Source organism: Taudactylus pleione, unplaced genomic scaffold (genome assembly GCF_031769625.1).
Source record: "Taudactylus pleione unplaced genomic scaffold, aTauple2 ptg000391l, whole genome shotgun sequence".
Lineage (NCBI taxonomy): Eukaryota > Metazoa > Chordata > Amphibia > Anura > Myobatrachidae > Taudactylus > Taudactylus pleione.
Window position 1 is genome coordinate 4,768,093 of NW_028284792.1, and position 26,390 is coordinate 4,794,482.

At 40.5% G+C, this 26,390-nt stretch overlaps 1 protein-coding gene across 5 annotated transcripts in view; it reads left to right on the plus strand.

Moving 5' to 3' along the window:
• Positions 1-26,390, plus strand: part of AUTS2 (activator of transcription and developmental regulator AUTS2) — a 1,638,780-nt gene that overhangs the window by 1,098,497 nt on the left and 513,893 nt on the right. For all 5 annotated transcript variants that reach the window (XM_088445914.1, XM_088445917.1, XM_088445916.1 and 2 more), the window contains one exon: positions 12,548-12,577. In XM_088445914.1, coding sequence (XP_088302040.1) covers positions 12,548-12,577 — 30 coding nt within the window. The remainder of the gene's footprint in view (positions 1-12,547; positions 12,578-26,390) is intronic.

A 26,390-nucleotide genomic window follows, 5' to 3' on the forward strand; every position in this document is an offset into this window, starting at 1 on the left:
TGGAGAGAAGAGGCTTCTGGGTGTAGTTGTAATTACCTCATGCAGAATAAGTGGACCTTGAAATTAGAACTGGACAGTTGGAGGCAGGAAGCTTAACAATTTGATGGAAGTCTATGTTCATACTGCGAAGATGTTTAACAGGATGGTCTAAATAATTGGCATAAAAAAATGAAGGAAAAATATATTTTCTTACATATGTATTTACAGTAACTGTATACAGTATGTTTATATATTGGTTGACTTGAACACAGAAAACAGTATGGGATTTGTAACAGTAAACATTTTCAATGTTCAGTTTACTTTTTATGAATAATTTACAGTGCAATGTAGAGTAAGAATTAGTAGTATGGTTATGATTATCATAGTTATTGTTACTTTATTGGTTGGAAATTGTAGAATAGAGTTTGGAGATAAAATATGACATAATATGGTGTCCCCAAATAATATACCCATGTGCAAACTCTATTGTCTTTTCCTACAATAAAGAAGTTTGCTTAAATGTATTGTAGCATTTAGCTGAAGGAATGGTAAAAAAGATGTCCTATAATTTGTCACATCATTTTTTTTAGCAAAAAAAGCAAATATTCTTGCCAATATACCTATACAGCATGTCTCTACCCCAGATATTCTCCCTATAACCTTCACATCACGTCATGAGACTCGGCCTATTGTGCTGGACCCAGGGCCGGATTAAGCTCTGTGGGGCCCCTGGGCAACAAACATGTGGGGGCCCCTATCAATAAAGGTTTTATATATATATATATAAATATTAGGGATGTGCAGGCTCGGATAGGTTCGAGTTTGCACGTTGAGTTCGGATTTTTCCCTCCAAAAAAACGGAACTCAGAAAGACCTATCTGAGCCTGCACATCCCTAATAAATATATATATATATATATATTATATATATATACATATACACACACATATAGTACCCCTTCAGCAATGCCCCCTGAAGTTGTACCACTTCTCCAATGCCCCCAATAGTAGTGCCCCTTCTCTAAAGCCCCCAGTAGTTGTGTCACTGCAATGCCCCCAATAGTTGTGTCTCTTATTCAATGCTCCCTGTAGTTGTGCCGCTTGTCCGATGACCCAAGTAGTTGTGCCCCTGCAATGCCCCCTGTAGTCGTGCACACTAAAGTAGTGCCCCCAGTGTTAACTCCCCCTCCACGCCCACACACCTGTGAAAAACTTACCTGTCTTCGCTCCGCGCTGTCAGGACTCCCAGGTCCCACCGTCACTGCTGCCGCTGCCTGCTGGATCTAACTAGATCCAGTAAAGGCAAGCAGGCTCCTCTCATCGCGCATGATGTCATGACGTCACCCGCGCAATGAATCACTGGGAACGCTGGCCTCTGAAGCGATCAGAGGCCAGCATTACCAGTTAGTTGGCCATGATATACATGCAGGAGCTCCGCGAGCTTCTAGTAGATCGCGACCAACCTTAGCCGGACCTGACCTGAGGCCTGCGGCCAGGGGTCGGGGACAGTGTGTGGGGGCCCCCTATGTTTGGGGGCCCCTGGACGACCGCCCCTGTCGCCCTGCCTTTAATCCGGCCCTGGCTGGACCCTAACTTAGCTCCTAGTCATACCCTTTGACCAAGCCACTAACCATAAACCCTAACCCGGTAATTTACCCTACCAGTGATGTGTGGTCAGGTGAGTAGGTTAGCAGAGCCTGCCCTGTCATACTTACAGTAGATATACTCCAAAGTTTTGACTATAAAAATTATAAGAGAAAAATGTAAGAAAATATAAAAAATATTTTCTTTGTATTATTCTAATCCATTTTATAGTCAAAACTCTGGAGTAAAAAGTGTATGGCAGGTGAGGCACTGCCTCCCCTGTCTATCTTTTCCACACATCCCTGGTCAAAACACACCAAATTTCCAGCACTATATACTACTGCACCTTTGTATAATGCCCACATGAACCCTTGGATTCATATATGTATCTGTAAATCTGGCTCTGATACTAACCCCACATGGAATTATCTGCATGCTCAGGAGTATATATGGCAATGTAGGATCATTACTCTATGGTTTATGAGCAAACATACAGTATTGTATTTGTTTACATTATAGACATTAAAATTATTGCCTTATGTGGATTGAAAATTACCTGTTTGGCAAAACTCATAGGGGCCAGGAAATTACCTTTTGATTGCATGATATCACATTGGCAGCAAACCTTTCACATTAAGGGGTATATTTACTAAAGTGTGGTTTTTAGAAGTAAAGATGTTACCCATAGCAACCAATTAGACTCTACTTAACATTTATCTAGCATCTTCTAGAAGAGAATAGGTAGAATCTGATTGGTTGCTATGGGCAACATCTCCAATTCTAAAATCCTGCACTTTAGTAAATATACCCCTAAATCTCAGTATTGATTGATTATTTTGTTTAAATATCAAATAAAATCATTATGTAATTAAATAAAAAATACACTGATTTAGCATTTATTATATATTCATAAACAGCATGGCCCTGATATCCACTAAGAAGTTAAATATGTCACAAGTCATTCCTCATTATATTATATATGTGAGCATGGTAACTGATAAGATTAATTAGATTTTCCCTCATCATCAAATTCTCTCCTTAGAATGATTTATGTTAGTTGGAAGGAACACTGGATAGATGTTACAATCAATACGTGGTTTCAGTCTACCTATTAATTAAGGCAATTGTAGGGCAAAAATGTAACCTGTGCCAGCTCCACACCCTAACATGTGACACCATGATGTCATAGTGAGAGGATGAGGCCATTGGGACCAAGGAGAATCTGTGCACCCAGAGTGTCCTAAATATATTCCAGGCAGCCCTGCAGAGAACTGACCAAGGAGAAGCTTTTTAAGAACCCTTCAGGAAGTGGTTTTCTAGGCTGCAGTGTGCAATTCCAGGTACCCTGTATGCCAAATACAAATGCCATGGGTAAGCAATGGTATCACCCCCTAGGCCCTGTGCCCTAGGTGGTGGCACCACTCTCCCATCCATAGTTATGGCCCTGCTTGTAATGAAGACGTCCCTCAACACCTGCCTCTACCAACTCTGAAATAAGCCAATATAAATACAGTAATATTCAGTACCAAATACAGTACATAGGGGTCATACAGAGTTGGACACAAAGTGTATTTTGTTGCATAAAACACACATTGTATTTCTGCATGTGTACAAAGCACTACTTATGACTGGAGGTGAGCAGGTTCGGTTCCCTGAGAACTGAACCCACCCGAATTATGGGGATCCAAGGCAGATACGAGTCGGCTCGGGTTTTCCCAACTGACTCGGATCTGAAAACGAGGCAAAACGTCATCATCCCACTGTCGGATTCTTGTGGGTTTTGGATTCTATAAAGGTCCTGCGATTCGCCGCCATTTTTCATTCCGGCTGTGGAGAGTGAAGAGGGAGAGAGCTGGGAGCTGTGCTGTGCTGTTGTGTTGTGTTAAGGGCTGGCTACTGGTGTCCATAAGAGCTGGCTGTTGTCTTCTATAGAGGGGCTGGCTGGCTGTTGTTGTGACCATAGGGGCTGGCTGTCATTGTTCTGTCCATAGGGGCTTGCTGGCTGTCGTTGTCCTGTCCATAGGGGCTGGCTGTTGTACTTGTCCTGTCCATAGGGGCTGGCTGTTGTACTTGTCCTGTCCATAGGGGCTGGCTGGCTGTAGTGCTTTGTTGTCCAGAGGGTACTCTGTCCTTCAGGGGTGCTCTTCACCCACCCCCAGTGTGAAAAAAATAAAATAAATTAGTGTTAGCCACACTTGTCATCAGTGCAGCGGTGCTGTGCTGCTGTTTGTTAAGGTGCTGCTGCCTCTTTTGAGGGGTTCACCCCAATGTTGAAAAAAAAAATAAACTATTTTTTTTGTGTGCCGTGTTAGCCGCACCTGTCATTGGCATAGGTGCGCAGGGGTGCTGTGCTGCTGTTTGTCGATGGGCTGCTTGCCAAAAATAAAAATATATTTTTTGTGTGTGTGCCACAGTGTCAGCCACACCTGGCTGTCACTGTCATCAGCGTAGCTGCGCAGGGGTGCTGTGCTGCTGTCTGTCGAGGTGCAACTGCCCAAAATAATAAATAAACTATTTTTTTGTGTGCGTGTCAGCCACACCTGGCTGTCACTGTCATCGGCATAGCTGCACAGGGGTGTTGTGCTCCTGTCTGTAGAGGGGCAACTGCCCAAAATAATAAAATTAAAACCAACTATTTTTTTGGTGTGTGGTTGTGTGTGTAGTGAGTATGGAGGACAGTCACATGACCGGAGAGCAGGATCCACATACCAGTCTTGTAACTTCCAGCAGCAGTCATGATGACGATGCAAGGCCGTCAACATTATCTATGAAGGCCAATCTACCAGGGCTTAAGTCAGGCCAAAAAGTCAGGCTAAAAAAATCAACTTTTACCCTGTTAAAGCAAAAAAAAAAAATTAAAGCTAAGTCAGCTTTAGTGAAACAAAAAATTGCTGATATGCCATTCACTACACAAAGTGACAAGAAAAGGATAAGGCATTGGCCTATATTTATGACTGATGGTTCTAGTGATAATTTAAGCCCCTCTGCTTGTAGGAGAGGTACAAAAAAAATTATAATTGTTAAGACGAGTAAGACACCGGAACCAACTGTGTGCTCCGAAAAATCATGAATCCCAGAGGAGAGTCCAAGTGTGTCCGCAGTTGCCATGTGTGAGCCTGACCTTTCTAATACTGTACTTGAAGAGGATCCTCCTTCCACCATTTGTATGCCTTCTGACATAGAAATTGAGGATGCTTCTGTGGAATTGAACGAGGAGGAGGATATTTATGTAGTTGGCGATAACAACAAGGATGTTGATGATGATGAGGATGTTGATGGCGAGGATGTTTGTGTAAAAACTGTAAATCAGGCAACAGTTGTTGCCCATGGTGGGAAACAACCCATTGTTGCCATGCCTGGGCAAAGGACCAAAAAATCCACTTCTCATGTGTCGAATTATTTCCACCCAAATCCGGACAACCTTTGCCAAGCCATTTGTTACCGTTGCCAAGTAACAATGAGTAGAGGTAAGGACCATTACCATCTTGGAACCTCTTCCCTGTTACGTCACTTGAAGCGCATTCATCAAATTGGAAAGGGTACAGAAACTTTGGGGACAAAAAACAACAACAATCAGTCCAGTGTCACCAAGCTGCTTCCTTCTATCTGGATCCAAGCGCCTGCAATATCCACCACCAACACCTACATCATCATTGACATCCTCATTTGTGATCGGAAGTAGTCCTGCATCCAATATCATAAGGACTGACTCCTCTCCTATCTGTTGTTCCTCAGAAGGATCCTTGAGTGTTATGCCTGGTGCTGCTGCTGTTGCTATAAGTGAATATTCATCCCAAAAGGGGACCAGGAATAAGACTACTTTTAGTAGATCAGGAAGTTCAACAAAACAATTGACTATCACACAGTCCCTTGCACTGGCGAACAAGTATGACAGCAAACACCCAGCTGCACAGCGGATTACTGACACCATAACAGCTATGCTGATATTAGATATGCATCCAGTGTCCACTATTTATGCAGTGTGTTTTACTCAGTTAATGGAGGTCCTGTGTCCCCACTACAATGTGCCTTCTAGATTCCACTTCTCTAGAATAGCAATTCCCAATCTGTTCAAGGGCATTAAAAAAATCTTATTTATGTCCTCTGAATTGCCGTTGTGCCCACTGTCCACTTAACCACAAATATGTGGACAAGTGGGACAGGGCAAACTAAAGATTACATGACTGTGATAGCCAACTGGGTAGGTGTATTGCCTCCAACTGTGCAAACAGCAGCAGCATCATCATCTAACAAATGCTAGCTCATTCAGAGGCAGGTTACTCTGTGCATCACCAGTTTAACTAAGAGGCATACCGCTGAGAACCTCTTAGAGAAACTCATGGAAATCATTGCAAAATGGCTTACCCACTTGGACTCTCCTCGGGATTTGTGATTTCTGACAATGCCAGCAATATTGTACGAGCATTACATGTGGGGAATTCGATCACATCCCATGTTTTGCTCACACAATTAATCTGGTGGTGCAACATTTTTTTAAAAATGACAGGGGTGTGCAGATGATGCTCTCGGTGGCACAAAAGATTTCTGGACATTTTCGACATTCAGCAACTGCATGTCGAATATTGCAGCACCAGCAAGAATTGTTGAATTTGCACTGCCATAAGCTGAAGCAAGAGGTAGTAACTAGGTGGAATTCTACCCTCTATATCCTTCAGCAGATGGAGAAGCAGAAAAAGGCCATCCAAGGCTACACTACGGCCTATGACATAGGGAGAGGAGTGGGAATGCACCTTAGTCAAGCGCAGTGGAGAATAATTTCCAAGTTGTGCAAGGTTCTCAAACCCTTTGAACTTGCCACACGTGAAGTTAGTTCAGACACTGCCAGCTTGAGTCAGGTCATTCCCCTCATCAGACAGACTTTTGCAAAAGCAGCTGGAGAAACTGAAGGAGGAGCTGAAACTGAGTGATTCTGCTAAGTATGTGGGACTTGTAGATCAAGCCCTTCATTTGCTTCGACGGGATTCAAGGTTCGTCAATCTCTCTTGAAATCAGATCACTATATTTTGGCGACCATACTTGATCGTAGGTTTAAATCATACCTTGTGTCTTTCTTTCTAACGGACATAAATCTGAAATAATGCAAAGAGCTGGTGGTGAAAAAATTGTTAGCTCAAGCGGAATGTGACACGGCAGCATCTCATCCTTCAGTTTCTACAGCTGCCAGGAAAAAACTACATTTTCTTAAGCGACCCACTGCTGGTGGTGATGCAGATCAGTCAGCAAAATCTAATGACATCTGGTTGGGTCTGAAAGAACTGCCTTCAATGAGTGACATGTCTACTGTGATTTTGTCTGATACGGTCACCATTCAGAGAATGGTGGATGACTATTTTAGGGATAGCATCCAAATAGGCATGTCAGACAGTCCATTTCATTACAGGCAGGTAAAAGAGGCAATTTGGAGTCCCTTAGACAAACTGGATTTGCTGTACTTAAGTTGCCCACCCTCCAGTGTGTACTCTGAAAAAGTTTTCAGCTCAGCCGGGAACCTTGTCAGTGATCGTCATAAGGGGTTACTTCCCCAAAATTTAGAAAAGATGATGTTCATCAATGAATTACAAATTCCACGAGGAAGACCTTTACCAGCACTTAAGTCCAAAAAAGACATTAGCGTCTGACTCTGTAATGGTGGATTCCAGCAGGGAAGGAATTAATATTGTGTGAAGAAGAGGAGGATGCACACACTGATGGGGATGATGATGACAAAGACAATTACGACATCTAATCTAATGTATTGTAAAGTCAGTTTGTCTATGGGATCATTGCCACCAATGTCCACTGCGCATTGGCAGCTTGTTTTGTGGGGGTCCAAACAAACCAATCATTTCAGCCACAAGTGGCAGTCCCTGTCGCTGAAGTGATTGGCTTGTTAAACTGTGAGTGTACTGTTTCATATATACAACGTTAGGGTGGGTTGGAGGGCCCAAGGACAATTCCATCTTGCACCTTTTTCCTTTCCATTATGTACTGGTTGGGGCATTGCAGCCTAAAATTTTTAATGTTATGGTTTATGAATGTCCAGAAATTCTAATGGCCACAGACAGCATCTCCTGCATGCCCCTTTCATTTTTTTTATAGAAAATTTTGAACCAAATACTGCTTGTTGTGTCAACCCAACGGCACAAGTCGCACAACAATGACATTCAGCCAAGGGTTCTCAGCCCTTAAGGCTGCTACATGGCCCAAAGGCCGCATACTGCTTCACAGCCCAAAGGCCAGCTGTCATCACTCCTCACCAGCCCTCAAGGCTGTAATGGCCACAGCTTGCCAAGAGTTCTAGGCCTCAAGGCTGTTGCAGGACTAATCATAGCTCTGTATTCCACTACTACTCAGCCCGGAGGCTGCATCAACAATTAACTATCAACAATCAATTTTACAGCCAGGGTTTGCATCAATTATCAATTCTTCAGCCAGGGGCTGCACCACAAATTATAAATTCAGCCAGGGGCTGCATTAATTATCAATTCTTCAGCCAGCCAGGGGCTGCACCAATTATCAATTCTTCAGCCAGGGGCTGCACCACCAATTATCAATTCTTCAGCCAGCCAGGGGCTGCACCGATTATCAATTCAGTCAGGGGCTGCACCAATTATCAATTCAGCCAGGGGCTGCATTAATTATCAATTCTTCAGTTAGCCAGTGGTTGCACCAATTATCAATTCAGCCAGGGGCCGCATAAATTATAAATTATTCAGCCAGCTAGGGGCTGCAGCAATTATCAATTCTTCAGCCAGGGGCTGCACCACCAATTATCATACCAATTATCAATTTTTCAGCCAGCTAGGGGCTGCAGCAATTATCAATTCTTCAGCCAGCTAGGGGCTGCAGCAATTATCAATTCTTCAGCCAGGGGCTGCACCACCAATTATCATACCAATTATCAATTCTTCAGCCAGCCAGGGGCTGCACCAATTATCATTTCAGCCAGGGGCTTCACCAATTATTAATTCTTCAGCCAGTGGCTGCACCAATTATCAATTCTTCAGCCAGGGACTGCACCAATTATCAAGCATCAACTCTTCTTACTTCAGTCAGTGCCTGCGCCAACAACTATCAATTCTTCAATCCTTAAGGGTACCCCAAAGATCATCTTTGCACAGTCGGCAACTCTATTGATCAATTAGTTTTGAGCCAGATAGCTGGATGCAACCTTTTCGCCCTTTAACTAGATGAAGAAAATCAATATTGTGAGCTGTGAGATGGTAAAAATGACTGGAAACGAGTGGAAATAAATGTTATTGAGGTTAATAATACTTTATGAACAAAAAAAGGCCCATTTTATGTGATTTTAGCTGTTTTTTTAAGAAAAAAATCCAGATCCAAACCCAAAACCGAAAAACAAAACACGGATGTGAGGTTTTGGCAAAATCAATCCAGATCCAAAACCAGGGGAGATCCAGATCTAAAACTAAAACACGGGGGTCAGTGCACATCTCTGCTTATGACTGCATGCTTATGACTGAATAAGCAGATTAGTGATTGAAGCGAATGTGTAAGCAGGCCTAATATAATATCATACCTCTCAACAAATGAACTTCTGAATTCAGGGCCATGCACGCACCTCTGAAAATGGGGCGTGGCTTCAGTAGACAGGCCTGGCCTCAAGGCATGTCCCCTGTTTTCGTCATTCTGGAGGCATTCCCAGTGCTCCCAGAGTGGCTGAGCTGTCCGCAGGCTCACCTCAACTCACTGCTTTCTTGGAACAGTGGGACAGTGTCTGAAAGTAGGACTGTCCCACTGAAATATGGGGGTGTTGTAGCAGATGCAACTATGCAGAATGGAACATTTATCCACCTGTTAGAAGATGGGAAACTTGCTGGTGCAAGTAAAAAAAATTTATGATGACAATAATCCACACCGTATGATTGGCTGATTGGGTCATAAACACTCCCATGGCAAAAATAAACATTGCTGCAACTAAAATATTATCCTATACTCTAATATCATTGAACCTTAATTACTTGATTCAGAGGACGGCAGCATGAACAAAGGTAAGTCCGGTACACCCTTAGCATTAGCCACGGGAGGGGGGAGAGGGTTAGTATTAGGGAGTCTAGCGGGGTTAGCATTAGGTTTGGGGGGGGAGATTAGGGTTAGGCACCACCGGGGGGAGGTTAGGTTTAGGCACCCCCCGGGAGGGTTAGTTGTAGGGTGCGGGGAGGGGGTGTTAATTTTAGGCACCCCTGGGGGGGAGGTTAGGGTTAGGCACTAAGGAGGGAGGTTAGGGTTAGGCACCACTAAGGGAGGGTTAGGGTTAGGGCAGCGACAGGGGAGGGTTAGTATACTTACCTACCCCAGTTGGGATCTCCTCATGTCGGGCATCCACTGTCAGCTAAACAGCTGCCGGCATTTCAATCCCATTCTGTCCAGATGCATAAGACAGTTTTAATCATACAGTATGATACATAAACCAGGCACATATACTGCTTATTCGTCCTTCCATAACACAGGTGTGTATACTACAGATAGGGGTAAATTTACTAAAGTGAGGGTTTTTAAAAGTGCAGATGTTGCCCATAGCAACCAATCAGATTCTACTTAATGTTTATCTAGTACATTCTAGAAGATAATAGCTAGATTCTGATTGGTTGCTATGGACAGCATCTTCACTTCTAAAAAGTCTCACTTTAGTAAATATACCCCTATCAGTAGTAGTGTAAAAGAGGATATGCTACCTATGAAAAGCTGACACGCCTTGTAATTTTGCCAATTAAAACTTGCAAATTCCATCTTTTTCTCAGATGCCGTTTATGCTTAGGGTTTAAACACAAATTGTATCCATCTCCACATGACCACCAATATGCCAATTGGCCAAGACTTTATTGCAAAGTAAATCCCTTTTGTCTATGATCAGCATAATGTACACTAGTGGTAACTCAATAAAAGAATGCTACATGAACATGTGACCATTAGTCACTGGTCAGCAAGCTTGCCAGAAACCAGTTGTCCTTCTCCATATTAGTGTAGACATTTTTGTTGACATGATTAAACATTATCATTAGTTAAACAGGGAGGCTCAGAGTCTTTGGTGGCTTCCCAGTCTTTTTTTATCATACTGGCACCAGTCCTAAAAATCATGTGATTTCTTATATTGGTTTTCTATTACAGTAGATACTAGTATAGATAAAAAATAGTGCCAGCTAAACAAAACTCTTCAGTTATAACATGTATTGTGCAGTATCAACATTTATATATATATTTTTTATTTTTATTTTTTTTCCCAATTATTTATTTGTTTATTAAGTCACAAAAAAACTACAAACAGCAGAAAAATTGTTGGCAAACGTACAACTTTGGTACAATTTTCCAATATAAACACAAGTAGGGGCAAACGAACAAAGAGAAAAACATAATGTATCAGGAGAAACATGTCAACCTTAAAGACATTATGGAAAAAAAGGAGGGAAGATAAGTTGAGAAAAGAGGGGTCATGATGAGATCACAATGTTATGTATTGAGGCCTGAGGGTTTATTTATGAAGCAGTGGTTTCTGTAAGCTGCCACTTGCCAGAATGTTGGAGGTGCAAATCTAAAATGGCACTCACACGCCGAGCTATACACTGAGGCCCTGATTCAGAGCCGGACGCTCTGACAGAGCGCTCACTCTGAATCAGGACGTCTTTTTTTTTTATGGAGCGGCCTCCCGGCCGCTCGCATTGCTGTGGGTTGCCACCCACAGCTAATGCGAGCGGCCAGGATGATGGTCGTGATGGTCAAGACCATCGCGACCATCGGGCTTGCGATGAGACCCTTGTGGTAGGGTCTCGTGGCCGCAAGCCCCAGAGAGCTTTCGGCTCAAACAGAGCCAAAAGCTCTCCCACTGACATCACTTGTGATGTCAGTGGGGCCGCCCCAAACAGTAGGCGTTCTCATGATAACGCCTCCATCTGGGCAGCCACCCCCCTGCCCGCCCACCAAAGGGGGCGTGCTGTCACTCAACATCGACAGCACGCCCCCTTTGGTGTGAGACCCGGAGCGACGGATTGCTCGTCGCTATCCGGGTCTCACACATGCGCACGACGGAGCCGGCTCCATCATGCACATGCGCTCTGGGCCACCATCGACCCGGTTGCGAGCACTCAGCACTTGCGACAGGGTCTGAATCAGGCCCTGACTGCGGTGCCATTTTACATTTTCACCTCCAACCCGTGGCAAGTGGTGGCTTACAGAAGCCGCTACTGCATAAATAAAGCCCCAAACCTCAATAGAGATATATATTTCAATTGCCGTTTCTGTGTTTGCCACTACTGCCCGCTGTTATGCACTGTTTATATATACTTGCTGTTCATTCTTGACGTTCAGTTTGAGTAAAATCTCTGCCATGTACATCACACAGTTCCTGGTCTCAGTGTCAGTATTGAATACAAGTATGTATGTGCACATACACTACACATGTAACCAAATATTCAGGATATTACTTATATTCCAGCCAGTAATACCAGGTGGACACAAACTCTCTACTAAATAATCCTGCATCTGTGTGTCTAGCGCACTCACTAGTTGTCCAGATACAGCCCCTAATTTCCCCCCACAAATTTGTATGGTACATGCCTAACCAAAATACTAGTTACAGTTATGTTTTTTCAATGCATAAAATACATTTTCTAAAAGGGTGTGACCATTCATACATTAAACTTTTGTCCTTTTCACAAATATTACAAATATCTCTCTAAGGTGTAATCGCATCCCAGTGTGCGGATTACGGTTCATTTAAAATGTGCTACTGTATTCATATTGTTGATCACGGTGACATGACAACATATCAAAAACTTATCTAGACACAAATTATTTAAATTTATCTTTTTATATTGTTGTCAAAGCCTGTTTACTTAAAGTCCATCATAGTTCAAGAACATGTATTTGATTTCGTGCTCCAGATACACAGAGCCTGTTTGACACATTTTTAATTTGTGTTGACATTTATTTCAAACAGATATTGACAATTTTCTACATTTTTCTTTCAGTGTGACAGTGACAGCGATCAGGAAGAAAAGGTAAAATCTGATCTGTTATTTTAATGAGATTTTTTTTCTACTTGCATACATTTTTAGTGCACTATGAGTTACTATGCACAATTATGGATCTTGTGGGCACCTAATACGTAATGGTATGCCAGACAAAGTACAATTACTTTTGCTATAAATGTTTTATCCTATCAATTAAAAGTGAATATTTTATTTTAATTATTAATTACTTTTCATTAGAAGTCATCTTTTTGTGCATAATAAAAAGCAGGATAAAAAATGCGTTTTCGGAGATGGTCTGTTGGACTACTTAAATTAAAGGATGATGTGAATCAAACAATTTTTTTCAATTATCACTTGTCAGTAGCATTCTACCATTACATTATACTTTGTTTTAGAATCAATATTGTTTGTTAAAATAAAATACAAATTTCCTCTTATACTCAGACTACGTAACACACAATGGAGTTGACCCTTACTTAAGAGATGAGTAAATAAAAATAGTGTCATGATACTTGCCCAGAGTAGTAAGGTTTAACTTGGCATCCGGGCAAGTCCATGCAGATATGTAAATGCATGAGCTGTCTTGCTGTTTCACTAAGATAAAAAAAAATAAAAAATACAGAAAAAAGTCAAAAAAATTTAAAATAGTAAACAATTTAAAAACTTACATATTAAAAAAGGGTTTATTCATAGAATAAAATATATTTTAAAAGGTTTTCATCTATTAGCACCATCCTTAGCCAACAGAACAGGCTTACAACAGTACAAGTATCTTCACAAAAATTGTTACAGTAAGTAGACTTCCACATTTAGAGGCCTATCATGACACCATGGGGGGTTATTCTGGTGATACTTTTGATATTGTCTGCTGTAACCCTGTGTTACATAGGGTCAAGATAGTATTTTTAGCCTCACTGATAAATAAAATATAATTTTGAAAAGTTCTGTCCGAAAATTTTGAGAAAAAATATTAGATGCCCATGCAAAATAGGCCATAGGCACCATATTTAATTTTACATTTATAACTATGTATCTTTTGACCTACTTGTATTTTGAACATTAAATAAATGATATTCACATACAGGTTGAGTCAGTAATTTTTGTTATCATATAACTTAGTCGATATTATTGAACCGATTTTAGAATCATAAGTTTACTATAAGCCAGGAAGTAATTCTGTGATTTTGTCACCAAGCACTAATGTGCATGTAATATCAGATATATTCTTACCAACAAATAACTAATTATACCAAATGTGATACACTAGCATGATAAACTCTTACATTTGTGGCAATACATATGCTTCAATATTTTGTTATTTATTTGTATGTTTCTTGTCACTGTTGTCGAAACAAAGAGTTTTTTTATTATATATTTTTATTTTAATGCATTGTTAGCTGGCTCCATATTTAGAGAGCCATTAAAGGGTGAGTATGAACATAATTGATTGCTACAGTACAGATTTAAGCAGATTCAGGGGCCCATTATTATAATTATTTATACAATTATGATTGTAGTCTATCCATATGGTTAATAAACACTAAAATAAAGAAAGTTACAGTTGAATGTAAGTAAAACCATGGCTACCAATGCATGCTGGTGCTTGTAGTTACACTAGATCCAGCATTCTGTGTCAATGCCTAACAGGTCTTGCTACTATTTATTGTTCAACTAAGATACTTAGGGAAATATTTGTCAAATCTTGGAGAGAGATAAATTGGAGAAGCCACCACCCAGATGTATTCACCACAGTGATATTAAGCATAAGGCTGGTCTGTTCTAGGAAGGGTCAGAAAAAAAACACAGAATTCACCAGCACACTGCAATGAGCCAGCAAATGAGATTCTCACCCTACATATTAATAGCAATGCAGAGATCTCAGTTACATATATTTTTTAAACATATGGTAGGCCACACCAAGGCGTCTGTTTTGGTGGTCCTAACGCTACATGATAATAGCACCCACTTTGGGTGATACATTTATGTACTTTTTTATGCTATATGATAATAGCACATACATTTATGCATTTCTAAATTGTATCCCAGGATCCTGCTAGCCAAAGTGGGTGCTATTATTATGTAGCATTAGGAGGGGCCTCAGTGTACTTTTCTGGGCTCCATTACTCTATGAAATTACTCCCTATGCTCACCAACCTGGGGCTGAGATCACTTTATAGAAGAGGGACCCCTCACTGCGGGTCTCCCTGTTATAGTCAGATCAACCCAATCTGATATAATCTGTATAATTATTAGATTTGGAGTGCCTTTTTTACATCTATTTATTTATACTTTTTATTTTTTTTATTGTAAAATGACAGTGATCATAATTATCATCAATATAATAACTGCTTCATCTTTACTCTGACCACACTCCGGTAGCTATTAGTATTCCACAATGTGGCTACATAAGTACATATATATCTTTACAATTCACAACACTCACAAGAGGCCACAAATTTGCAGATTTAATTTTACTCTTATTTATGTAGACATGTAACCACAGGTAAGCATAACCAAGTGCCACCTAATCTCTTACATCAGATAGCAAACCTGCCTAAAGCCATATTTACTCACCAATGGCACCTTTTAATAGATTGTCACTCCTACTTACACTATAGTAGGCAATATTCAGTTACTATTTCATTTATCATAACCTTCACCTTTTAATTTAATATATTAAAACAAAACATTATTGAATATGTGTACCCATGTTGTGCTCAGTCAGGTGTAAGCACAATCTACTGTTCATGTACTTTCTACATCCAGATTTTTAAATTCCTAATATCTGAGTTTCCTTACCAAATAGCCCTGCTTTGTCAAAATACAAGAGCTATAAGGCATGTTTGATGCACGTCATTTGTATTCAGTATATGCCGCCTGGTATAAAATGGAAGACATCATCATTTGAACAGGTCAAGCATATTCAGATGAAGACAAATGGTGCTTATTTGATTTTCTTAAATTCAGGAAATGAAAAAAGTGCTCTCTGGAGAATTTATGTTCTGCCTCACTTAGATGATAGACCAAGGCATGTAGCAGAGATAAGAACAGGCGCTCGCCTTGCGTTTTTATCTCTGAAGGACGGTCAGGACTGTCAACTCGCTGACATGTGCATTATCCGTGTCATTTTAAACAAAGTGACCTGTGTAAAAGTGCACTCTGCTGTGACATGATAATGGGATGTTGGATGACAGGTAAAGTATACACTTATAAAAGGAGGCTGTGTATGATTCTTTTGTTTAAGTGACAACTAGGAACTTCCTTCCTGTGGATGAAGGCATTGTCAGATCTTAGTTGTGAGACTCTGGATGACTTATCAAAGCTAGAAACTAAAGGAATGTAATTATAAGTGTCACGGAATGTATTATACACAGATTTGTTTCCGTGTCCTGAATGGAGTGAGAAGTAAACTATATTGTTTTATTCAAATTAAGGTGCAAGAGATTTCTGACCTAGGCTACTGAACATTCAGTCCCATGACATTCTTTTTCTGGATTACTCACCTTTTATATATCATATATAAATAGTTATGACATTTATAAGCAGGGCATTATTAGGAGATTTTATTTTAACAGAAAGTGGGAATTAGTTATAAACACACTCACATCCAGTTTTTGTTATGTGGAACGCATACCAAGCACGTGTGATGGCCGTCTAGCTTACAAAGTTATTATTTGTTATATTTGCACCCATAAACATTTCATGAATGTAATAAAAAAAACCTTATTGCACATAATACATATATATATTATATATATATATATATATATATATATATATATACTGTATATATGAGGCTGTTAAAGATTATATATATTCCTCTCCAGCCAAATCACTTCAACATCCCCTCTCCCGGCCAAGCAATCATTGTGCTGACATAGGCCGGCAGCATTCCAGATGATAATATTGTTATAATTGATATTGGCCATCAATTGAAGTTAATTAATTATCTATCTAATAAAATTTACATTGGTGGCTGCTATCTATGAAACCACCTGCTAGGGTACTCATCTTCGTTTACTGCTACATTGCAACTGCAGGGGTAATGTCATGAACGTTTTAAGGACAATGAAAATTCTTGGCCACGTGGCAGTTTAATTGGCAGGAGAACAAGGGCCTACTTGTGCCAGCAGTGCGGCATATATACCAAATCATGTGATTTGCTCACTTCCTACCTTGTGATGCCCTCTTTGGCTACGTATTCCCACAACTGTATTGCAATAGATATTACGATGCAGTCAGTGAGTTCTCCACTATTGGCTGCATCAGATGGCCTGTTCAAGCCACAAATGTACTGTAGCTCTCTCAATGAACATGCTTTACGTACGTACATAAGTTATTAATCCAGTAGCAGGACTGTGAGTCTACTGACTAGAGTAACTAAAATGGTGACTGGCACCTACTGTGCACTTATGGAACCACAGGTAAATTAAAAAAATATAACATAACACTGAGTCGTTCTATGTCTAGCAAGCAGGGATGGGCAACAAGTGTCTCTCCATCTGCTGTTGAACTATACATCCCATCATGCCCTGCAACAGTTTTAGCATGGTCCAAAAAGCAAAACTGTGGCAGGGCACGATGGGATGTGTAGTTCTACAGGAGCTGGAGAGCGCTTATTGCCCACCACTGTTATAGAGGCTACATGTTCTTATCCTGGGCATGAAACTCCAAGATGTTGCTTTATAGCCTTAATAAATACCTTATAATATATGATCCACAGAAATAATTGTGTTTTAGCATATATTCATCTTAACTTTTTTGTTTATTATTGTGATGAAATGCTTTAAATTCAGTTACCAAGAAAAGAATTACAGCATGTCAGCTACTCCTGCAAGTTGTCTAGAACTATGCTAATTAACATTCAAAAGAACAGTTCTCTGTTCAGCAATATCTTGCTTACAAAAAGACTAGCGTAACAGATTGCCAGGCACGTAAATACACCATTTAAACTTACTTCATCCCCAGTTGTATATACCTTGACTTTGCATATGGTGTTTTGAAACTTACATACTTTCCAGGTGTGAAAAGCAACACCTAGACTATGTGCATAAGCCCATGGCTACAACATTCTGTCAATGCTGCTGTTATATCTTCTACATTGTTTTTGGTGATAGTTTATGCTTAGTCTTTACTTTGTGTCACTTGAGTGAAATTATAACATGTTAATCAGTTGCTAGTCCTCTGAATTTCTAGGGTGCTATCTTAATTAGACACTAATACATATAGCGCATGAAATAGTGTTAAATATTTATAATGCTAATTAAAATGTTGCAACTTTTGATAGCACCATGGTGGATCTGTGGCCTCAGGCATGAATTATCTTTTGCACTTTACGGATGTCTGGGAGTTAACAACACAGCCACAGGTAGCTCAAAGAAGTAATGTTGCAAAGGTGACAGTAAAGAGTACATTATTCATAAAAAAACTATTTCAATAAGTTAGAACTTGATGCACACTAGTAAAACAGATGCAGACAGAGACTTACATACAGCTCAACTGTACATTTATTTTCTATTTTATTTCCTTTTTTATATACTTTTATTATTAACAAACATAGTTTCATTTACTGTGGCAGCTGTTGTTACTAGTAACTGGAATCAGTTTATCCAGTAGCATCAGCAATTTTTTCAGGTGTCATCAAAGATGTACAGAGCTTAGACATAAATAGCACACATCTAGTCACAATGCCATTAGTAATGTATACTATTTGTATCAGTGGTCGAAGTGGGGCAGTATGACATACCGCCACTTCCCGGCCCCACTTAATTTTAGCCGTAGAAGAGAATGTGCCAGCACTGGGATCCAGAATGGGATCCCAGCACTGGAACAGCGGCGACAATGTGTAGAGATGTGTCCCGCAGGGGATACATCTCGATCAACAGAGGCACTGGAATGTAGCAGCCGGGACAGAGCATTAGGTCCCGGCTGCACTGTAAAGTAACAGGCGCAGCACACACCGGCCGGCTCGCTGGCGGACAGCCAATTGAGGGGTTTGGTGGCTGCCAGCCAATTAGCAGGGCCCACTGGCGGCCAGCCAATCAGGGGGCTCGCTGGTGGCCAGCCAATTGGGGGGCTCGCTGGCGGACAGCCAATTGGGGGGCTCGCTGGCGGACAGCCAATCGGGGGTCTTGCTGGCGGCCAGCCATTGAGAAGCAGCCAAGTGGCAGCTTCTCATTGGCTAAGAAGCGTCGCTGGATTAAACTGCAGCAACCAAGAAGACCCGATGCTCCCAGTGGCTCCATTCCAGCAACGCAGGTCAGTAGCAATTAGAGAGAGAGGAGGGTTGAAAGAGGGAATAGGGGGCAGACAGAGGGAAGCAGGTAGTTAGTATTGTAGGGGGGAAAGAGAGAGGGAATCATTTAGTGAGAAGGGCAGGGTGTGAGAGAGGGGAGCAGGCAGGGAGAAGTGTGGGGGTGAGAAGTACAGTGGGGTGATATGGAAGCAGGGGCCGGAGTGGGGGGATTCAATCTCCATATCTCCATACCCCCACCTCTAAATTCTCACTTTGAGCACTGATTTGTATGCCACAAAATGCAGATTATGCAAATATTATTTACGAAAATGTGTATGGACTCTGTATTACAAATGTTTACAGGACATGAATTTCGTTATTCAATAAGGTGCACAGAATCCTACAGAAACCTAGGGCCTCATTTACTAACAAGTTTTATCACCAAAATGAGTGATAAATGTCACTGTGTATGATAAATGGTGCTCCAGCCAATCAGCTCCCAACTGTCAACTGTTAGAAAAATGACAGTTGGGAGCTGATTGGCTGGAGCACCATTTATCATACACAGTGATATTTATCACTCGTTTTGGTTATAAAACTCGTTAGTAAATGGGGGCACTAGTGCCTTATTTTACTGGCAGAGTAGCACTATATAATATTAAAGTGTTAGATAATGGAATGGAGTGGGCTGGTGTGGGCTCTTCTGGGATCAAAGCAGGCCTAACAGAATGACTGTGAGTCCCTTAGTTTGTACTCACCCAAGGATTAATAGATATGCAAAGAATGATGTCATAAATTAAAGGCGCTAATCCCAATGAACTGGAAACAGGTGTATAGTTAAAATAACTAGGTTTTATACGTGGATGTCACATAAAGATACAAAGGTAATACAATGTAAAACAGGATTCAAACAATCAATCGGATCAAATACCAAGGTAGATACATCAAAAACATAAAGATGTGCAATGAAGTAAAAGGCTAGCCCTGAAGAAGAGACCAGTTAGTGTCTCGAAATACGTTGGCCTCACCGTCATGCTACCCGGACACTGGTCATCACTGGAAAGACACCCTACTACCGGTAAAGTTTAGGAGCCACGTGCAGGGGAACCGGTGCCTCTGCATGTTTCATTTACACCTGCGGCTCCTCATCACCGTGTGCGGTAGGAATTCCTTTGACAAAGTGTCAGAACCTTATTATTTAAGTGTCACTATTTCATTTATGTGTCACCATCTTTAAAGTTTTAATAACATTACTATTGGTTCTGGAGAACCCAGCCTCCTCCATCAGAGGCCTTTTTTATTCTGCTTGTCTGGACATTTTTTGCCCTAATACATATGTCCATTATTGTTTGTCAACTTTTACTTCATTGCACATATTTATGTTTTTGATGTATCTACTTCTGTATTGGATCCGATTGATTGTTTGAATCCTGTTTTACGTTGTATTACCTTTGTATTTTTATGTGACATCCACATATAAAACCTAGTTATTTTAACTTTACACCTATTTCCGGTTCATTGGGATTAGCGCCTTTAAATTATGACATCATTATTTGCATAAATATTAAAGTGTTACCTATAACTTAAAGTGGGTACACACCTAAACGATATATCTCCAGATCGACTGAAATGCAACTATATCTGCAGTCTGTGCAGAAAATATGTTCTGCATGCAGACTGCCCGATCCCTTATGACTGACATCACAATTGGGCGGGCATTTACATGCGTTCTCTCAGTTGAGCTGTCAATCACCGCCAGCCCGTGCACAAGTGTATGGATGGTCATCTGACTGCCTGTACACAGAGCACGATGCCCCAAAATATCTGCAGATATATTGGGCATCGGCTGTGCATCACAGCTGACGCTATATGTCTGTGAACTACGTTGTTCACAGAGACATCGCTGGTACACACTGGCCGATGCACACAGGATATAACTACCGTTAAATTGAACGGCCGATATGTCGCCCAGTGTGTACCCAGCATTAGCTTTGCTAAAAAAAAATAGAGCATAGCTGACTACTATCACTTTAGAGGGAGCAACACAACAGGCTGTATGTTAGTGATTAATGTCCCCCCTAGATTGTAAGCTCCTAGGAGCAGGGTCCTCCTCCCTCCTGTTCTCACTGCCGTCTTCTCTAGCAATTTAATGATAGCCTTCACCTTCCCAGCTGTATTGTGTACTGAGAATTGTGGTTCTAATTGTTATCTGTGCTCTGTTTATGTTTTGGTTGCTGTAATGTAATTTTCTTTGTACCCTGTACTGTCCTACTGTTGCCGTATGTATGGCGCTGCGGACCTCTTGTGGAACCTTAGAAATAAAATGTAATAATAATGTCAAAAGTTTGTGTTACCTCTATCCTATTCTATTCTATTGTTCTTTTTGGTCTTCAACTTTGGAGACACAATTCCCAGCTTTTGTCTTATGGACCAGAAAAGTATAGGTTCTTTTTAGTTATTTATTTTTAATCATTTTTTACAAGCAGGCAATCTGACTAATTCAGTATGAAAGGTTCTATTAGTTTAGACACACTAGGGGCAGGATGCACCAATCATCACTTTTAGAATGTGATAGTTAACAGCACCTACCACATTTTAAAAATAACTTCTACCGCCAGTATGCACTATCACTCACCTGATTGTTGGGTCATTGCGGTAACTGTCCCTCTCTGCGATCTCCGCTGGGTAGGCACCGGCTGCCACTGTGCAGGCGCAGGGGGCAAGATTCCAACATGCGCTGAGCATCTACTAGCCTGGATGGCAGATGCTAAGGGCGGCACCATTTCTGACATGGAGGCTGTGGATGAAGCTGTACACTGAAGTGGTATACAGTAAATGCTGGCTATCTATGTTAATCTCACTCAGCTTTTTCCTTGTATAATGTAATCTATATACTTTAGTCCCCGGTACCGATGGCTAGCAGTAGGCATTGTTACAACTGATGTTAACAATGCCTCTTGACAATGACGCATACCTGGAAGAAGGGCTCGTCATTAGAACCAATGGAGTCCCTGCGCTCTGACGACAATGCGAAGGCGCTAACAGTAATGCTGCATATGCGGTCCCTGTATTTTTCGGTAAATTAGAGCTGTTTGCTGCGATTATCAATTGGTGCATCCAGCCCTAGTTGTGTTTAAATTTGGATATAATGTGCCTTAGAGGTGATTTATTTAGTAATGTATTTAAGTATCCAAAGTTAATACAAATGTTTGTCTAATGTACTATTATCAGTTATTTATCAACCTTTTTTGTCACCTTTAATCATGTGGAATCAACAGTTCACGTCAAAGTCACTGCATACAGCCTTCCCCATAAAATGTATGCAAACCTTGCATTTCTGCAATTCATCAAGCTCTGAAAGCTAAAAGTTTTGGATCTTGTCCCATATAGCTAGCGTCATCTTCACTACACCTCCAAGTACATTCCACCCAGTCTTGTCCTCACATGATGGGATTTATCTTCTCTACACATCCTGAAACAGTCATCTACATTAGTTCCTAGTGTGTAAGTAACTGTTTTGAAGTGATACACAGGGCAGATGATGAGGATTGTCATTGGTTAAGGTGCTTTTTCCTTGCACTTTGAATATTTTAGATAGGTAGATGAAAGCAGACAGACAGACAGAAGTATGTTGGAACCCAGTTCCATAATGCTCAATCAGCAGGCCTTATAGTAAAGTATGAAGAGGCTAACTAGGCTAGTTCATGTGCTCTTACGGCCCATGCTGTGCCTTATGTGCAGTGATGTTCCTTTTGGGCTTACAGTTCTAAAAATGGAAGCATAAACTGGTCTTCACAGCCCATAGACCAGACCTCTTAGGAATGAAAAGTGAGAGCTCCTGTATGGGCTGCCCTGATGATAGTTCTGCTGCTGCTGACACTTTACTGTCTTATGAATAAATGTAGAAGGGGTTAGACTGGTCTCAAACAATAATGTATGTGGTGCAAAATTTCTTACTATGTCTCCATTCAAAAAAAATACATTAAGGAGTATATTGAGCTGAGTAGAGCCGTTTTCACCGGAGAAATGGTTTTCACCACGTTTTTATCTAAAGGTTTAAAATGTTGATGTCAGTGATTTCAATAGTGCTCACCTACTTGGTGATGCTTGCCACAATCCTTATGATCTCCCATGACTCACTGCTGGCTGGGAGGGGGAGAGAGCAAGGCGAGACAGGGTTGCAGCAGTGCAGACAGCTCAAGCTGGTGAGTGATTCTTTCACAGCCACCCCTGGCAATGCCTGTAGCTGGGGGAGAGAAGCGAAGCCAAAGTATCCTTTAGGCTCCTGAGCCTGTACTGCAGCCATTGGTGGGCAATCAAATGTCCCCCTTCTATAGCCTTCTATAGCCTGTCCAGCAAGAAGAAGCTGAGGGGAGTACACCATGGTAACCGCGGGTCAGCCAGATGGGCTGAGCCCAGCAGGGGATGGAAGATTAGCTCTGAGCAGCCACTGGTATGCTCCTCTCATACAATATGGTTGCTTTGCTTTCATCGCTGGGTAATGATGCCAATGGGAGGACCTCCTGCTGGGAAGGTTTCACTTCATCCTTGCTGAGTCAAACTAGTGTGTGTCATGCATGTACATTGTATTGTAACTCTTCACTCGCAGCATTAAATGGCTGGTAAATGAGATTTCTTCTAAATATGTTCAAGTGTTTGGCACAGTGAAGCCTCAATTTATGCAATTTACTGACTCAAACAGGAGGCACACTGAAACAGTCTAAAACTGTACAGGGGCCACAGTTAATTTCATTACATTTAATACACACTTCTGTACTTTCTGCTGAAAAAAAAACCTTGAATGGATTGCAGTTCTCCAACCCTGTAAAGCACTGCTCATCCTCCTACCAATTGATGATGATTGGTGATCAATGTACAATTTTGGGGTGCTATTACGATCCCTTCTGTGATTGCTAATGACAGAGTTGTAATAGTGTATTTTGACCACTGGGAGCACTATTATCTTTAAAGCTATAGCAAAGCAGGAATTATGGTAGATATTGCTAAAAAATCAAAATGCAGTGGAAATTTACTATTTAAAGATAGATAAGATGCACTTATATTCCAATTTTACTGTACATAGAGTTGATTCAATATAGTTGTGTTATGTAAATTATTTTAAAACCATATATATAGATCCATGTTTTAGAAATATTTTTAAATGCTTACTATATTTCCTCACATGTAGGGGATATAATATCCCCTACAGTGACCCCGTTGCCAAGCAATGGAAAAAAAAAGACTTTTATAATAAATGGTAATAGAATACATTGGCTCAGCAGTTGTTTTGGGTTACAGGCCATAAAATGTAAACAAGAATATGGGATGTCTAGTGGCTGAGAAATGAACAGTGAGGTTAAAAACTAGCAACTAGCTGTGTTTTAATGATTTCTGCTGTAACATTATGCTACTTTTAGGTCTGCAGTAAACATTTTTGAGAGCTATTATTATTCTGGTGCAAGATTAGGAAAGCTGTAAAACAAATATCTTTACAGCCAATAAAAAAATATATAAAAAGCAGTTTTAAATAGCGCTTTACAAATGGGCAAATTAAATTGCACTGAAATTACATTACAGCCGTACATTACTAATAATGACAATAATAAATTAAGAATATTATCTTACATTCTCTGTAGATGGTGCTACTAATTTAAAAGAAACAGCAAGATAAAAGCATGTATTTCTATCTCTATATAATAGAACATTTTTCTCATGTAAGAAAATGTTTTTTTTTGTTTGATAATTTTTTAGCCTTAGGTTCCAGTAAGACTCACAAACAACTATCACATCCAGCTCTGTGATCGCTATCTGTGCAAAATGCAGCATTCTTTAGATTTTCAGTCGATAATGTTGACATGTGTTAAATAAATTTAAAATGTGTTGCCTCCCTTGATGCATCTCTTATAACTCACTAGATCATCAATTTAGAATATATGGCCTAACCTTTCCTGTAGTTAAATCTGTTTATTCCTACCTTTCTCCTTTTTAATATTTTGCATTTCCAGTCTGATTCATGTTACCTTTCACCCAGTCCATTTTATTAACTTGCACCCACCTCGTCTCTGAGGGTTTTACAAAGCTGTAACCAGTAAGTTCCTCACACACATATCCAGATCAGTGAGGTAAGAGATACTTGGAAGGCAAACCTGCATCACAGTGAGGGACTGAGTACGGGATGCCAGCACTCAGGATCCCGGTGGTCAAAATCCAGATGCTGGCATGCCAACAGGGTTAGGATACTAATACCTGTCAGTAGGTATTCTAACCCTTCTCCCCTCTGCCTAAACCCTCACCTCTTAGGGCCTAAGCCTAACCTCCTCCCCGCACCCTAAACCTAACCCTCCCCCCCTAGTGCTTAACACCAACTCTCCCCCTAGTGCCTAACCCTAATCCCAAACTCTAACCTTAACCCTCCCTCTAATCTCACTACTTATCTTCAGGATTCTGGCGGTTCAGATGCTGGTGCCGGGATTCTGACTGGTGTCGGGATTGCGGCGCCGGTATTCTAAGCATCAGCATCCCACGTCCCGGGATTATGACCGCATCCCAAAGTGAGGGGCATCATGACAAAGACTGGTAGCAGGGTAAAATGGTAAGTAAATAGGACAATGGGGTAAAAGCTGTATTTGTACATAAATAAATTCAACACTCTCCAAGATAGTGGAGGATATACAATCACCAAGTCAACATTGACAGTTGACATCATAATGTCATAGGCTGACATATTATACCAAACCCTAGTGGAAGGCAAAACAGTCAGTCTTACAGTGTGTCAAGAAAGGCTTAGTTTGTGTAATAATGTTGTGTATGTACAGTATGTATATATGTATGCATGTGTATATAGATAGATAAAGACTGATATTTCTTAAAAAATAAATAAAAATAAGTTTGTTTTCAGTATTCAACAGTAATCTAATTTAGCTAAAAAAATGTTATAAGACTAAATCACAATAAAATAAGTTTGTGTAAAGTTGTTATGACTGTCTCATAAAATACTGTATGTGCTGTAATTATTAAAATGAATAATACTTGTAACATATGTTAAAACCTGATATGCAAAGCATAGGTCACAGTGAATTGAAGTGGCATTAAATGTCACATTTGCACACATGGTGCATGCTGGGTGCCTCTTTATAGGCATATTTCTTAGGTTTTGTGCATTTAAGGATAGACATTTGGCATTTCATAAAGCACAAGGACAAACATTCTGCTCATATTAAAAGCTGTATTGCTTGAACAGGCCTGTCAATCAAACCTCAAAGGGAAATTAGTGATAATGAATATGTTTTCATTCCTTTATCAATTTATTCCAATGCCATTTGTATTTACAGTGATCAAGTTCTACGTGGCGCCTCTTGTCAATTAGTTATTTTGTTTAAATAATTAGGTGTAAACCTGTACATAATTTGTTGTTTTGCACAAAAAACAAATCTGTTACAAATGAATTGTGCAACACAAAAATTATTCCGTATGCACACAGTCAATCTTTTGCTATTGCGCAGTGGATCCTTTGCAAGAAAATAGATAACTAGATTTCTAAGATAACTTTTCACAACACAAGACCTAAAACTTTATGAAATACATTCTCTGTAATTGGTCGACAAT